Source organism: Podarcis cretensis (assembly GCF_951804945.1).
Source record: "Podarcis cretensis genome assembly, chromosome: 7".
Lineage (NCBI taxonomy): Eukaryota > Metazoa > Chordata > Lepidosauria > Squamata > Lacertidae > Podarcis > Podarcis cretensis.
In genome coordinates this window covers 36,656,842-36,673,897 of record NC_137176.1, presented here as the reverse complement: position 1 = coordinate 36,673,897, position 17,056 = coordinate 36,656,842, and the positions used below count along the sequence as shown (strand labels likewise).

At 48.0% G+C, this 17,056-nt stretch overlaps 2 protein-coding genes across 4 annotated transcripts in view; one reads left to right on the top strand and one right to left on the bottom strand.

Annotated features, from left to right (window-relative positions):
• The window catches only part of MBP (myelin basic protein), a 102,581-nt gene extending 102,041 nt beyond the window's left edge, over nucleotides 1–540 (bottom strand). For 2 of the 3 annotated variants that reach the window (XM_079983819.1, XM_079983821.1), the window contains exon 1: nucleotides 469–540. In XM_079983819.1, coding sequence (XP_079839945.1) covers nucleotides 469–525 — 57 coding nt within the window. In that variant the 5' untranslated portion in view covers nucleotides 526–540. The remainder of the gene's footprint in view (nucleotides 1–468) is intronic. The other variant, XM_079983820.1, reaches the window with a different exon arrangement.
• A 12,049-nt stretch (nucleotides 541–12,589) lies between these two features.
• On the top strand, nucleotides 12,590–14,425 carry LOC307220282 (uncharacterized protein). The gene is made up of 2 exons (XM_079984027.1): nucleotides 12,590–13,501; nucleotides 14,135–14,425. Exons 1-2 carry the CDS (start codon nucleotides 12,632–12,634, stop codon nucleotides 14,171–14,173), a joined length of 909 nt encoding a protein of 302 aa, XP_079840153.1. The 5' UTR covers nucleotides 12,590–12,631; the 3' UTR covers nucleotides 14,174–14,425.
• Nucleotides 14,426–17,056: the final 2,631 nt, after the last annotated feature.

The following is a 17,056-nucleotide window of genomic DNA, read 5'->3' as shown; positions in this document are numbered from 1 at the left end:
CGCGCACAATGCGTGTCCCCCCCCCCCGCGACTCTGGCAGCTACCGCTGGAGAAGCTTTAGTCGACTACCTTAGTGGAGAGAAAGATTAGGGAAGGGCTGGGCGTGTGCCACCAGTTTGCGCCCCTTAAGGCTGGTGGTAGCCTGAATTTATTTATCAGCCTCAGGCCACAACATCGATAGGGACAACAAGTCCGCCTTCTCCCCTGCCTGGGATCCAGCCAGCAATTCCACTACAGCCCCTGGCGATCACAACACAGAGGCACACAAACACACCCAAACTCCACGATCGAGCTGATCCGCGCCGCGTCTTGGGCGCAGCGCCGCCAGACAGACGTGAGACAGATTGTGGCTATCGTCAAGCGGCAGCCGCGCCACCCTTTCTCTCTCTCACACACGCACAAACGCGCGCACACACAAATGCACAAAAGAGTACAAAAGAAGGCGCATCTCGCGCCCCAATAACGCACCCCAGGTGTCCTCTGTCGCGCGCTCTGGCCTCGCAGGCTCCCGGGAGTCTGCAGCATCCACCCCCCGGAGAGGGGGATCGGGCGGGCGCGGAGACACGGAGGAGACCCCCCTTCCTCTACCCACGCGAGGAAGGCGACTTGGAGTGGCGGCGGGGAAGAGCGAAGGCGGTGTGGGGGACCCCACAGGTCAGGGCGAGTCGGCTCGTCAGCTGCCACGACAGGCGGAGGGCGGGTGGCGAGGGGGTGGCTGGCTGGGGGAGATCCCCCTCGGATCTGCTCCCTCCCAGGCTCGGTCGGCGCTGTCACGAAGCGAGACGAGGCTGGAAGGCGCCGCTCTCCTCCTCCCTCCGCAGCAAGCGTGGCCTGGCGAGAATCAAATCGCCGCTCCTGTCCCGTGCGCTCAGGTGGGCAGCTCCAAAGGGGCGCCCGCGTGCGCCGGCTTGGGGTGGCTGCCCAACCGCCTTCTCTCTCTCGCCTCCTCCCGCGAGTTCGGGGTCAGCCTCCCACTCCTCCTCCACCTCCTCTTGGCAGCCGCCGGGGTCTTTGATCGCCGCAGCCTCCCGTCCAAGAAGCACCTTCGCCCAGGCAAGGACGCGCGCGGAGCTGGCGAGCGCCGAGGGGTGGGGCTCTCGCGCCCGCCTCCCGAACCAGGAAGGACGGAGTGAGGCGCGCGAATGTCAACACGGCGGGGAGGGGCGCGGGGGAGGGAGGAGGAGGAGGAGGAGGAGAAGGCACCCTCTGCGCTGGATCGGACCTTCCCGGGGGCAGAGGAAAGGTTGGGCACTCCCCCCGCCCCCTTGGAGTCGAGCTACACGTTACACTGACACGTTTATTTGGAAGGGAAAGCAGCGGGTGAACAGAAGGAACAAAGCTGAATCCTCCCCCTGCGCTGCAGCAGGGGCTGGACAGGATCGGGGGTGGGGGGGGGAGAGAACTCCCCCCCCGGAAGTCCCTGCAACCCCACCCAATGGTGCCTTCTGCTCAGAGTTCTGCCGCTTCCGGGGTTTGGAGCGGAAAAGTTGGCGGGCGAAGCAAGGGAGTGCCTGGTCCTACTTCAAATTACTTTCTGGGCACCGTGGTATAGAGGATTGGACCCATGGGGGATTGCAATGGGTTGGACTAGATGACCCTTGGGGTCCCTTCCAACTCGACAGTTCTATGGTTGTATGTTCTGAGCAGCTGTCTCACATTCTCTCACCTCTCTCTCTCTGCAAGGTGAAAAGCGTGGTCATGGAAGGACTATCTCGCTATTGTCTACAGTGGCTCTCCAGGATTTGGGGCAAGGGTTTCTCCCAGCCTTACCTGAAGACATGGGGGATCAGACTAGCATGCAAAGCACATCTCTGCTACGGAACTGCTTCTCCTGGATTGCATTTTGGTAGAGATTTCAGCCAAGGAATCCAACCCTTCCCATAGTTCTACATGGAGGGAGAAACAAGAGGAGGCAGTGGGTGTCTCTTCTCTCTAGCAAGGACTGAGAAATAGAAAGTTGCCTCTGCTTGATTGCTCACCTGCCCTCACCTAAGACCTGCTCAGTGGGTAGAGCGTGAGACTTTTAATCTCAGGCTCGTGGGTTTGAGCCTGTAGTTTGTGATGTGAATCAGTTCAGGTCTGCAAAAAAGGAAGGCAAAATACCAGAGGAACAAACGTGTATCTTCAGACAGAAAATTGTTGTATCCAGGAAGTACAGCAGAACTGGAGTCAGAACTACTACTGCTGACCCATTTTGCCTTCCCTTCCATTTGCAGCCTTGTCCACAGGACTCAAAATGACCCTGACAAACCATCCATGGTCTCCTTGGGCTTCCTTTCTGGTCTGAGTCTGCCTAAATCAGGGATGGGTAATTTGTGGTCCTCCAGAGGTTGATGGAATCCAGTTCACATCAGCCCCAGTCAGCAGGCAGGAGTGAAGGAGGTTGTAGTCCTCCAACATCTGGATGGCCACAGGTTCCACACTCCTGACTTAAAAGACTCCAACCAAACATGTGGCCAATCCTACTCCAAAAGACACATTAGGTTGTAGTGAACTAAATTCTAATCAAAGTAGACCTATTGAGATTGATGGACATGACTAACTTACATCTATTAATTTCATTGGGTCTACTCAAGAGTATAATTTTATTGACCACAACCCATGGATTCTACAATACCCCCAAGCTCCCTATTCCAGTGCTCTTCCCACACTTTCTTCCCCCCATTTCATCCATGCACATACAGAATGCAGAATTTCTTCCTAATACTCAAACACTGTATATTGCAGAATGTCTGTTGTGCTGGTGTTAGCAGTTCTTCAAAGAAGGAGGCACTCGTGCTCGGAAGCTATCTCTGCTCAATGCATCTGGCACACACACCAGTGTCATTTCCTCTGCATCCTTCCTGTTGCTTGCAAAACTGCATGTTGCTATTTTAATGACTCAGAAATGCCTTCTGTGCCCTATTCTTCACTAGTATATATCTTGACCCAAAGGACTGAACACACAGGAATATTTTTCCGTCCCCTTTTGCTTTTGCACTTTCAAAACAAAGCAAAACTGCACGGTAAAGGTGTTGATAAACCTACAGTGGAGATAAACCACTCATGTCTGCATATTGTCTATTTTGAGAGGGTGAATGGTGATGACATCAGGCTTTATTCCTTATTTTAGCTAGATCCAGGCATGGTGATTTCCATGAATGATTGTCTAAAATCAGTGGTGGGGTGGATGATAGTTCATGGGTGAACTGGCAATGAGTCATTGGTTGGGATGATGCCCCTACTAGGCAGGCGAGGATCATAGAAATCATAGAGTTGGAAGGGACCAACTCTATGATCATCTAGTAGTTCATATGATCCTAGGGTGAGTGATTCGGCTTGACTTTGGGATGCACAGATTGTTTATTTCCTCTCCACCTTAATCAATCAATAGCAACAGAAGTGAGTGCTACTGCTAGCTGTAAATGCATGCTTTTGCATCTGGGGGATAGGGCTGGTAGTCTCTGCTGTATTTTTGTATATTGTCTTGCATCCAATGACATGCTAAGTAACTGTCCAGTCAGTGCAAGGACTTAGGCTTGAGCAATGGGGTGGGGTGGGGTGGGGGGTTTGGACCAGTTGTGCACAGTTGGAGAGTCATTGTAATAATCAGGAAGCCACCTCTCTCCCACCTCCCTCATCTAACTGTGCAGAATGCTCATTGGCTAACCCTTGTGGCAATCTCTTCCTTCACCTTCCTAGAACCATGCTTCAGGCTCACCTCAACTCACACTGAACAAATGTTTTAATGAGCAAATATCCCGGCATCTGATTAAAGGGTTTAAGGCTGCTTGAAGCACAAGGCTGGGGCAAAAATCCAACCTGGAGTTGGAGCCAGGTGTGCATGTCAGTGCAGGAGTGAAACCCGGAAGAAAGCACAGGAGCACCTGCTCATGGAGAGAGCAACATCCAAATGCAGCCTTAGTTTCATTCAAACAATGAATTGCCTTCAAACAAATGATCCCTACAAATATACCCAGTCTTAGAAATGACTACAAACTGGGGTACCCTAAGGTACCTAATATATCTTGGATTTTTTTTAATCCCTTTAGGGAAAAATAATTAAAACTGGGGGGGGGGGGGGAGCACCTTTCAAAGCTATAATAAAATGAAGGATTTTATTACCTGGGCTTAGAAAGAGTCTACAGAAACAGAAGTTTTGTTTGTTGTGGGGAAAAACTCAGAAAAGTATCATAATTCATCACCCTCCTTTGGGTTCAGCTTTCCATTAGTATATCGCAGCAACAGTTAGCTGAATGGCTTCTCCAAGGAATTGTAGGTTTTTGATGGGGTTGTGAATTCTTTTCAGAATGCCACTGGCTCAATTTATTTCCAGGGTGCCAACTCCTTCTTAAATGCAGAGGTGTTTGCTCAGGTTGAACAATATAATCTCCCCAGTGGTAATTTATTGGAGCAAATTCTCTGTTAGAATAACCTCTCAGCTGAAGAGTTTTCCAGGAATGGTAATTGCATCAGCAATGGCAAAATATATGGACAGAAATATTGCATTTGTTCAGACCAAGAACTTGGATTAAAAAAACAGTATTGCACCTTTTCCTGAGAGACTTGTAGTAATTGCACTTGGATCACAAACATATTATGTGGAAGTAAACTGAGGTGAAAACATTGGAATGTGATTGGTTTGTGATCACAGAATTCTTTTTATGCTCCTATTGATTATTTCCAGGAAATAGGAGAGGAGCAAAAAAAAATCCCCAAAAGCTTCCACTCTTGAAAGAAGGTATTGAGATTTGGAAGATGAAAGCACCCCACACTTCAGAAAGCCTTTTGCTCCTTGTTGCTTTCCTACTGAGTACTGAAATCTAAAACATAGATGTAAGCTCTGCCTTTCAGTTTGAAGTCCTCATTCCTGGATCCTGTGATCCTCATTACATTGCTCACCGCAAGCAAAAAATGTGATGTGTATGCGTTACTGTTGAAATAAGAAAAAATCCTTAAAGGCTAAGGGTGATATCCGACAGGCTGTGTACACAAATTTTATTCTAGAAACAACAGAGAGTGCATATTCCACACACATAGTCCACACACAATTTAGATCTATTGCCCCTGAAAAGCATTTCTTGAGAATATTATTTCATTCCAAAAACAAAAGCTCCCTGCAGATTGCTCCGGCATTACCATGCAGTGTGCCCACTTGAAAATACACGTAGGCAATTGCATGAATCCACACCTGCCCAATGATGGATGGTGGGTGTATATCAAAATCACAATCACCACATCCTCCTTCATTTACCTGGATCATGTGTAGGGCAAAAAAGGCATGAATAACCTAACCAGGGGGAGGGTTTTCATATGCATATCAAGTCATGATATGCCTGTGAGTGTCAGGATCCAGAATCAATCTAGATTGAAAGTGGTATGTTGAGGGTGAGCATGAACGATTCTGAATGGAAAAAAGCTTAATTTTTGCGCTATAAGCCAATTAGTCGAAGTCAAGGGTGAGAGAACTTTTTCAGCCTGAGAGCCATATTTCTGCTTGCAGGCTTCTCCTGGGCATCTGATTGGGTACTGTGAGAATGGACTGGTGGACTTGATGGACCATTGCGCTAATTCAGCTGGGCTTTCCATATTTTTATGTAATGTCATTTGAAGATCATGTAAAGAAAGCCAGAAAAGCAGCCTCCTTAGTTTAACTACATTTCATGGTCTTGTTATTTACAGCAAAATACCAAAATACTTTGATATCAGCCTGTATCTGTATACTGTACTCTGATATCTGATTTCCCCCCCTAGCCAAAACCACACTCTTGCCCCTATAAGGGATCAAAGGTATACAGCAGGGTGGGGAGCTGTGGTTCCTCCAGATGCTGCTGAACCATAACTCCCATTGGCCAAGATTTCTGGGTCTGATGGGAACATGGGATGACAGAAAGCTGCCTTACACCAAGTCACACCTGTGCAGCTGATGGGTGCCCCATAGGGGCTTAACAGAGCAATCCTACATGTGTTTATGCAGGAGTAAGACCCATTGGCTTATGTCTTTGTTGTACTCGATTGTTTCTAATATTCTTGTAAGCCACCTTGAACTATATAGGAAAGCCCAGATATACATGCTTCAAATAAAGCCTGTGTAAAATCTAATGCAGATTATTCTTCTATTTTGAATAAACAACTAAATAAAAATAAGCATGAATTTAGTTCCTTCAGCAAACAGCAACCCCTCATTAGAATTGAAAAAAGAGAGGTTGGTTTGCCAGGTGAGGCTGTTTGATTCAGAGAGAGAAAGCAGCTGGGAGGTAATCAATATGTAAATTGTGCTTTATAAATCAACAAGATGGCAGATACTGTCTTTTCCCCATATGTGGGAGAAAGTCCTAACATAGTTTATCTTTGTTCTGAGAACTGTTTACACACCTTTGACAATATGGAACCTGATCGCTCTCAGATCCTGTTGGCAATCTCCATCGTTAGTCCCAACCACCTTTTCTCTCTCCTGCTCATTTTCATTCTAATTTCATTATTAGTCCTTTCATTTCCTGCATCGGAGTATGTCATGCAGTGCTTATCATCAGAACAATATATAGCCTTAGCAATCTCTCCTAGCATTCAACAGGAAGAAGGGAGTGGAAAGGGACTGGGTCAGTGAGGATTGTGATACGACAGATAAATTGCTTGCTGTTATTACATTTACATAACAATTCAGAAATAATGTTTAGGTGGAATGTGATGTAAGCTATTTGAAACAGACAGTTGTATCACTCAAGTGGATCTGGCAATTACTGCTCCCTGTGGAAATGCTGTGATGAAAATTTCTCCTGCAATTCCTCCCCAACCATTCTCCATCAACTAACAAGAAAAAGAAATTGGATTCAAAAATTAGCAAAGTAGAGGAGAAATGCCAGTGAAATTCACTCAGGTTTTTGTTGTGCTTACCTTACTTTCAATGTAGAGGGTTGTGAATTTCCTTTCTTTCATTCTTCAAATCTCTCCAGTGGTCTGCAGTCTACAGCATTCCTGGATGCTCACAATTCTCGAAAGTTGTCATTGACTGTGCTTTCCTTTAAGTACATTCCTGTCCTGTAAGAGGAATGCTGTGGATATAGTGTATCTTGGTGTCAGTAAGACATTTGACAAAGTACCCCATGATATTCCTGAGGAGAAGCTGATAATGTGGGCTGGATAAAGTTACTGCTAGATGGATTTGTACTGGCAGAGTTCTGGCAGAGTGCCAAGGTAAAGGACCCCTGGATGGTTAAGTCCAGTCAAAGATGACTATGGGGTTGCAGCGCTCATCTCACTTTCAGGCCAAGGGAGCAGGCGTTTGCCCACAGACAGCTTTCCGGGTCATGTGGCCACGGTAGAGAGAAGCAGACCAGGAATCCCAAGATGGGAAGGGGACTAGTATTCTGATTCCACTCATGTTAAGTGGTTGGCAATGCCAAAGCTGATTGCCCTAGTTGTGTTTTGGCCATTGTTCCTGCATCTCACTCAGTCTACCTCTTTCCACACCTGCACTCTGCAGGGCTCATGTTTGCAATGCACAAATGCTCCCGGATCCACTAAAATTGCAGATCCGGGTCACTGAGTCTGAGCTTGTGCTTACCTGTTAAAGCACAATACCGTCTAAATACAGTTCTAGAAAACAGAGGCAGAGACTAAAGCACAACTGCTTATCTCGGGCTGCTAACACCCTGCTTTGACCTTCAGGATGAATATCTGCAACGATTCATGGCACTGCCACTGATCACAGGGTTCAGTCCTGACAGACACCAAAACACTTGAGGAAACCATAGAAAGTTAGTACCTGCTCATCAAGTTCCTTAAAATAAGATGTCATTTAAGTAAAAGCTAGGTATGAACAGTGTGCGATTTGCTTTCATCCTATGAGAAAACAGTGTAAGAAAAACAAAAGGCAAAATAAAATAGCTTCAAGTCATTATACGTGGGTTGATAATTTACTCTCAAACCCTACTATAACAACACACACACTGGAAATTGTTACTCATCTAACCCAAGGTTCAGCAAGGGTTCTTTCAATTCTGAAGTCATCTTCTTGAACTTGTTAAACATTTTCTATGTGACTCCATCCTCCTGAGAACCAATTTTTAATTAAATTTGTCTTGTTTTTCCTCTCAGTTCCTTTTATAGGTTGGCTTAGTATCACTTGGTCTACCCATGTAGCTATACCACCCAATCAGACTTTGTGTGGTGCTACAAGTTTATTCAGTTATTAGTAGTTTTGTGAAGTTGCCAGAATTTTTCTGTAACTGGTTCCAAATGGTTCAGATAAGGGTAGTTGATGCCATTCATTATCCAGGGTAAAGCCATCACCTGCATTCACATAAATGTGGGGTCTTCTGCTTCAGACATTCCCTTCTGCACGTGGTAAGGGAAGTAGGGAAGGAATGCAACATCACTGTGAATACTGGTGAAAGACAGACAGATATAATATCTAGACAGTAACATTCTGTTGTGAGGGATGAGAGAAACATCTTCTAAGAGAAACTAGTGCAAGCTGGAACTGATGGTTGTTTTTTATTGTTTCACAAGGAGACAACTTTGTACTCAGAGGAGAACCAGTGAATGCGTGGGAAGAGACTCAGAAATCTTCCTGTGAGCCAGATCTGGCTTGTGGCCTGTGGGTTCCCCACCCCTGGCTTTTCTCCTCATAATAGCCTTTTGAGGTAGGCCAGACTGACAGAAACTGGTACAAAGTCACTGGTGAACCTCATTACAGAACAGGTAACTTGAACCTGTTACCTCATACTCCGAGATCCTGTTCTTCGGAGGCCTTAGGTATTACAACACCCTACAGAAGCTGTGCCAAATATCTAAAGGATCTAATACTCCCTTCCCATCTTTATACTCGTGAGATTAAATGCCTTCCCTTCTACAGTGACCAAAGGTAGATTCTCACATACTCCATATCAAGCCTGTTTGTGTGCCTGTAACTAAGCAGTAGCTAATTTAACGGACCACATTCTCTTAGATTGCTCTCTACACAATAGACCTCACCAACTGATGCTGAGCACAATGTTGGACCTCCGGCCTGTAATGAGGTTTCTCCTGGCAGATCAGGACAAAGATATCACTGCTTTAGTAGCTTCCTTTTTAGACACAATTTTACCCAAATGGGTTCCCAACGAACCATCCTTTTGGTGGAACAGACAGGGTGAGGCAGAATATCTAAGTGCACATGATCACAGTGTGACCTTACAACCCTCAACAGCTTCACCCTTGTCCTTTTAATTATCCCAGTGACCTGACATGTTTTATACTGTGATGCCAATAAAGGTATTTGATTTGATTTGATAACTCTCTCAACTACTTGAGCACACCTGCCTTTCTGCGCCAGTAAAGAATGTGTAGAATAGTTATCCTCTACTGACGTGGGGAAAAGATAGAAGAGACAGGGAAGGAGGCGAATGACAGCCAGTCATTCATCAGCACAAATCATCTGGAATTATTGTGCTGTTGTGTGCATCTATTATTGTATGTCACTTCAAAACACAGTGGCTCAAAACACTGCGAAATACAATATAAAGCTAAAGTTAGTCTGAATGTCTCAAAGCTGGAAAATGGAAGGGGGGGGGGAGCCATTCTGACTCAGTGGCTAGTACACTTATATCACAACAATTTGCATGGCAGACTGATGTGGTGCCTTAAATATATGCTTTTTTGATGTATGGTGCAGTTTTTTTCCTTGGCATATTGATGCTTCCTTTCATGCCTTCCCCTGCATAAACCCCTCCATGGCTGTCTTGAGATGTGGCATTAAGCTATGGTTTAGAATCTCATGCAAAGAGTTCATGGGCTGCTGCTCCAGTGCAGCTTTTGCTTCCATTTTTACTTAATCACGGTTTGTTATTTGTTTGAACCTAGACAATCTGTGATTATGGGTCAGCTTTTTCAACCAATTTCCTAATTCCTGCAGAGTGTCTTTGCTTTTCTCCACATCAGCCTTGATTTTTCCATTCTTAGTTTTCAGTTCTTTAATTAGAATATGTTGCTCCTGTGATTTGGCTTTCTTTTTCTTGTACTTTCTGAGTTTTTATTGCTTCAGGCTGCTGCTCAATTTTGAATAGATTTTCTGCCAATGAACTTACCCCCAGCCTTTTATCTCTTATATTCCATTTTTTTGTTCTCTCTCTAGCAGTTTATTTCCATCCCTTTCTTTTTGTAACTCTACCACAAATAAATTAATATTTTAATTTTATCCCCCAGTATGCAGTATTTTTAGTTTTTGCACAAGAGATATAAAAATACATATGTTAGCTTTAAATTGGGAAACATATAGCATTTTATATGTCACTGCCAACAACTCTTGAAAGGTGACCTTTATATTCTGGATGGAAAATAAGTTATTTTATGCAGCTGCTGCTTGACAGGTAAAATAAATTCAATGCTGCCTTTTGTCTGCTGAATTTTGCATTTCTCAATCATAGTGCTAAAGGCAAAGGAGCCATGACAAATAAAAATGTGGCTGGCTTTGTTTAGCTATATTCATCCATCTCGGTGTCAATTTTACAAGGAACATCTACAGAGTCTTAATAATTAAATAGCAATAGTAAAAAGAAAGAAAGAAAGAAATCTTAAACACTGTGAATAGACTGCACTCCAGACTCCATACAAACAACTAAGCACCAGGAAGCAATGATTTTAAAACTGATTTTTCTTTATGAATGTATTTGCAGCAGGGATGGAACTTTAAAATGGAAGCCCAGAGAAACTATAATGTCTTTCTAACATATAATATTCTACAGTGAGCACATGTTTGCATTAAAAACCATAGAAAGGCTAATGTGGTTCAAAATTCAGGCCATTTCTTGCTTCATCATTGCACACATTGTGCTCCCCCCCCCCCTTTTTAAAGAAGGTTCCTTATCCTCAACTTTTGAGATGATTTCTCTTTAGAATTATTTTTTTATTGGAAATACAATAGCCAGTATTACATTCTGGCCATTTGCAGAAGGGACAAGAAAGGTGATGGGTGACATGACCTGATTGCCCAGAGAGAGAGAGCTCTGCCTCAATGGAGGCCACACAGAAAGCTGTTATAGCTAATACACCATAATATGCCCCCATCACTGGACAGCTCCTGCCTTCTGGGCTTGATAGGCATATTCCCAATCATCTTCTTCTGCTCTTCATTTTTTCCCCTCCTTTCCAATAAAATCACAGGATGGTAACAGCTTTGCAGGAAAGGAAATTACAATTGCTTGGCACCCAGGAGACTTTAAGCACATAAAAGCGTTATCAAATGCACCTTTCATATAAAAACATTGAGAAATATGTCCTTTTTTGCAGGGGTGTGTGTCTTCTCTTTCTTCCCCCTACTCAGAAGAGAACTACATGTTCCTCTCCATTTTCACACCTCCCATTAGTTTATTTTGCAGATCTATAAACCATCACGCAGAAGCTTCCAAAGCATGGTATCAAGAAAAAACACAAAGAAACAAACTCTCTTTGTCCTTGGGGAAGCGATTTAGCTCAGTGGTAGAACATCTGCTTTGGATGCAGAAGGTTCTGGGTTCAATGGCTAAGTGTCCTGTATTCACTGGGCTCTTCAGTAAACAGGAGACTTGCCTGCAGTAACATCAATGGGGTAGCACCCAGAACATGAGCCAGATTGTAGTTAAGAGTCCACTGCAAAGGCTTAGGGGAAAGTCAGAGCAGTCCCAGGCCAGGCTCCAAGCTAGAAGAGATCTCAAAAAGGGACAGGTGAGTGTGGTGTAGTGGTTAAGAGCGGTGGACTTGTAATCTGGTGAACCGGGTTCGCTTCCCCGCTCCTCCACATGCAACTGCTGGGTGACCTTGGGCTAGTCACACTTCTTTGAAGTCTCTCAGCCTCACTCACCTCACAGTGTTTGTTGGGGAGGAAGGGAAAGGAGATTGTTAGCCGCTTTGAGACTCCTTCAGGTAGTGATAAAGCGAGATATCAAATCCAAACTCTTCTTCTTCTTCTTCTACAAGATCAGAACAGGTGATCCAATAGCAGGCAAGGGATCATACTAATACATAGACATTATATCAGCAACTCTTCGATTGCAGCACTGGGGTTTTGAGCTGGAGCTGCTGGAACCAAACTGAAGTGTAGGTGGGTTCCCACAAAGCAAGACACAGTGATAACAGCAGGAACATTTATTGAACTACATAACTGAATAACAGTGGCAAAGCAACTGCTTATATACATTTCTGTTATGTACTGGGTTGAATAGGATCCAAACTGCAGCAGTCTGATTGGCCCTAGAACAATAGGATCCAAAAGGCAGCAGCCTGATTGGTCCTAGAACAATAGGATTCAGAATGCAGCAGTCTGATTGGTCCTAGAACAATGCAGCAGTATGATTGGTTGGCAGGAACTACCCAATCATGCTCCAGATAGAAGTGAATCCACAACCTGATTGGCTTACAGTAGAATTCCGGAATTAGCCAATCATGTGCAGCCCATTGTGTAAATAATGTATATAAAGCAGATACCTTGAGGGGACTTTCATTCATTCCTCCTCATCACTATGAGCTGAATAAAGAGCATGAAATCACTTTGCGACTCTGAGTATATTTCACTGGCGACGAAGGTGGGATCCCGCTGAGCTGACTGCCACACACAGCACCGCAGCACCGCCACCTGCCGCATCGCTGCCTCGCACCGTGTATCCAGGCTTCAGCTCCGGGACACAAGGAACTCAGAATGGCAACCAACAGCAGCTTTTCGCCATTCAACCCAGCATCTGGAGACTGGGAAGCATACGCCTCCCGTTTCACCTTCCTCCTAGAAGCCAAAGGGGTCACCGATGAAGAAGACGCCAAGAAGAGGGCAATATTCTTCAGCGTCTGCGGAGAGGAGACGTTTGAAATCGCCCGGGCTCTCCTTGCGCCTGAAGACGTCGCTACTGTTCCATACAAAACAATAATGGAACAGCTGAAGGGGCACTTTTCGCCACAGCCCTCAGTGGTGGCTCGTCGAAATGCCTTCTACGCAAAGCGGCAAGCCTCTGGGGAAACCATAACTGGGTTTGTGACCTCTCTCCGCCAAGCCGCCCGGTTCTGCAACTTCTCAGAGCTGGAGAACATGCTTCGTGACCGCCTTGTCGGTGGCCTGAGGGATGAGAAGCTGCAACGACGCCTCTACGCTAAGAAGGACCTAACGTTCCAGGTCGCTCTGGAGGAGGCCCTGGCAACGGAAGCTGCCGAGAGGTCGACGCAAGAGGCACGGCCGAGCCAGCCATCCCAACCGAGGGTCCACCATGAAGACCTCACCGACGACTCAGGATCCAACAGGGAGGAGGTGCACCGAGTACAGCAGCGCACTCAAGCAGCCCACATACCACAGCTGCCTCGACGAGAAGGAGGGAACTGCGCAAGCTGCGGAGAAAGTCACGAGAGGAGGACCTGCCATTTCCGCAACGCAGAGTGCAGGCAGTGCAGAAAATCGGGACACATCGCCCGGGTGTGTCGGGCTCGGCCCACCCGACGCCAGGCATCAGATGACCAATCCAAGAGCCCCAGGTCCCGGGGCCCAACGCACCAAGGCAACTCGACTGAGCTCACGGACTTCCAGGTATACCAGTTGCCCCACCCCAACGTAGAGAAAATTTATGTTGACGTACAGATAGAGGGGGCCCCATGCCGCATGGAGCTTGACACGGGTTCAACTCTATCCATAATCTCGGCAAGGACCTTAAGGAAACTGTGTCCTACTGGGGGTCCCAAACTCAGGCCGGCCCCATTCACCCTCCGGGACTTCCAGAAACGTAAGGTCCCCACAATGGGGGTGGGGACCTTCAGGGTGCAATACCGAGGGCGGACGCGGCAACTGGAATTGCTGGTGGTCAAGGGCCCCTACATTAGCTTACTGGGATTGGCATGGTTTGGACCACTGGGGCTAGCCGTCACCGGGGTGAACCACACTAGCTTACAAGTGGACGTGGACGCCATATGCAAGGAATTTCCGGGGGTTTTTGATGGGAAATTGGGACAGTATACGGGCCCCCCAATTGCTCTACAGCTTGACCCCACAGTACGACCGGTCAGGCTCAAGGCCCGCCGGGTCCCGTTCGCCCTGTAGATGAGGCCACAGCAGAGGCACAGACGATTGTGACACACAGAGGAGCATTCAGGGTAAAGCGGCTGCAATTCGGTATCAGCGTGGCACCAGGCATATTCCAGAATCTAATGGACTCTCTCCTTAAAGGGATTCCTGGCGTCACCCCCTTCTTCGATGATGTGTTGATTGCCGGGCCCACACCAGAGGAGTTTGAGGACCGCCTCCGCACCGTTCTGCACCGTTTCCAGACGGCGGGTCTCAAGGTGAAGCGGGAAAAATGTCTACTAGGAGTGCCTCAGGTGGACTTTCTGGGATTTATGGTGGACGCAGAAGGGGTCCACCCGACTGGGGACAAGGTACGGGCCATTTGTGATGCCCCAGCGCCCAAGAACAAGACTGAACTTCAGGCCTTCTTGGGACTATTGAACTTTTACCATTCCTTCCTTCCCCACAAGGCGGCGGTAGCGGAGCCCCTACACAGACTCCTGGACAAGCGGGCCCCTTGGGTGTGGGGCCAGCGCCAGGAGGCCGCATTCCAGGCAGTCAAGGACTTGCTTGTCTCAAACTCGGTCTTGGCACACTTCGACGAGAGGCTGCCGGTGGTGCTAGCATGCGACGCCTCGCCCTATGGAATTGGCGCTGTCCTGGGACACCAACTCCCGGATGGAAGAGAGGTACCAGTGGCATACTTTTCCCAGACACTCAACGCAACCGAGCGGAACTACTCGCAAATCGACAAGGAGGGTCTGGCAATCGTGAAGGGAGTAAAAAAATTCCATGATTTCTTGTACGGGCGGCCCTTCACCGTGGTGACTGACCACAAGCCGTTGCTTGGCTTGTTTGCCCCTGAAAAGCAGACCCCCCAAGTGCTGTCTCCTCGCGTCCTCAGGTGGTCAATTTTCCTTGCCAGCTACCAGTATGCACTGATTCACCGTCCGGGGAAGGCGATGGGCCATGCGGACGCCCTCAGCAGGCTACCACTACCGGAAACAGGCCCCGACCCAGCACCTGCACAAGAGGTTATGAGCCTGGAGCTGCTTCCTGACCGCCCCATTCAGGCACAAGAAGTTGCACACCATTCCAAGAAAGATAGGGTCATCTCCCGGGTCCTGGACTGGGTGTGGAGGGGATGGCCCAGCAGCAGCCCCGGGCCAGAATTCGCCGGCTACACAACCCGCAAACATGAACTGTCGGCCCACAAGGGGTGCCTGTTATGGGGAAGCAGGGTCGTTGTTCCCCAGCCCCTCCGCAAAAGGGTCCTCACAGCCCTACACGAGACACACCCAGGGGTAGTAAGAATGAAGGCCCTTGCCAGGAGTTATGTGTGGTGGCCAGGGATCGACGGAGAGATAGAGGCCTGGGTCAAACACTGCCAGGCCTGCCAAGAATCCCGCCCAGATCCCCCAAGGGCCCCAGTCCAGTCCTGGGAGTCCGCCCGAGCACCATGGTCACGCCTGCATGTGGACTTCGCTGGCCCCTTTCAGGGGAAAACATTCTTCATAGTGGTGGACTCCTACACCAAATGGCGGGAAGTCGCACTGGTACCGTCCACTTCTACGTCCGCAGCCATCCGGGTACTACGCAGGCTGTTTGCAACCCACGGGCTCCCTGACACTCTCGTCTCAGACAACGGGACTGCATTTACGTCAGGAGAATTCCAAACCTTCACAACGCAGAACGCCATCCGCCACATCCGTTCGGCGCCATTCCACCCTGCCACCAATGGCCAAGCAGAACGCATGGTGCGGACCACCAAGGACACCCTTCGCCGCATGACACAAGGGGATTGGGAGTACCGCCTTGCCACATTCCTTCTAGCACAGCACAGCACCCCCAGCTCAACGACTGGCCGGAGCCCCGCTGAACTACTAATGGGTCGGCGCCTTGCAATCAGATTGGACCGCCTTCACCCCGATAGAGCTCAGGATGAGGTAGTGGTGGGGGAAGGCAAGAACCCCCGGACCTTCGAGGCTCAGGACCCAGTGTACGCAAAGAATTTTGGGGCAGGCCCAGCATGGGTACCCGCCACAGTCACCAGGGTCACTGGCCCCGTGTCGTATGAGGTGCTAACGGATGGGGGGCAATGCTGGCGCCGCCACTGCGACCAGATACGGCGACGATTCCCAGGAGAAAACCAGGAGGAGGAAAGGGCAGAGGAGTCCCAAGGGAACAGAGGGGCAGTGAGGCCCATAGAGCAGCAGGGGCCAGCAGGAGAGGCAGAATCAGTAAATACAGAGAGGACCCGTGAGGCCGAAAGGACACCGGAACCAGAACCACGACTGAGCGAGCCGGTTGCGCCAGACCAAACAGCCCCATCACAGCCAGCATCCTTGGAACACGAGCCAGAACCTGAACCCCGGACCAGGGAACACCCCAGGCCGCAACGCACACGTAGGCCGCCGGCGTACCTCGAGGACTATGAATGCGACCTCCCGGGCAGGACTGGAACTTAGAGGGGAGGGGTGTTATGTACTGGGTTGAATAGGATCCAAACTGCAGCAGTCTGATTGGCCCTAGAACAATAGGATCCAAAAGGCAGCAGCCTGATTGGTCCTAGAACAATAGGATTCAGAATGCAGCAGTCTGATTGGTCCTAGAACAATGCAGCAGTATGATTGGTTGGCAGGAACTACCCAATCATGCTCCAGATAGAAGTGAATCCACAACCTGATTGGCTTACAGTAGAATTCCGGAATTAGCCAATCATGTGCAGCCCATTGTGTAAATAATGTATATAAAGCAGATACCTTGAGGGGACTTTCATTCATTCCTCCTCATCACTATGAGCTGAATAAAGAGCATGAAATCACTTTGCGACTCTGAGTATATTTCAATTTCTGAAGGCCTGGGCCACTCCTACTCCCAACGTGATTGGCTGTCTAAACTTCCAAGCTGTGAATCATGACTCAGAGTTTAAGGGCCAATGCAGAGGCCCAAATACTGAAATGTTCTGTGATTGGATATCATTTATCGAATCAGAACACAGAGGCTCAGAATCCTTAGTCCAGACTCAAGCTCAGGCAAACACAGACCACTAAATACATAACACCCTGAATACATAACAAACCA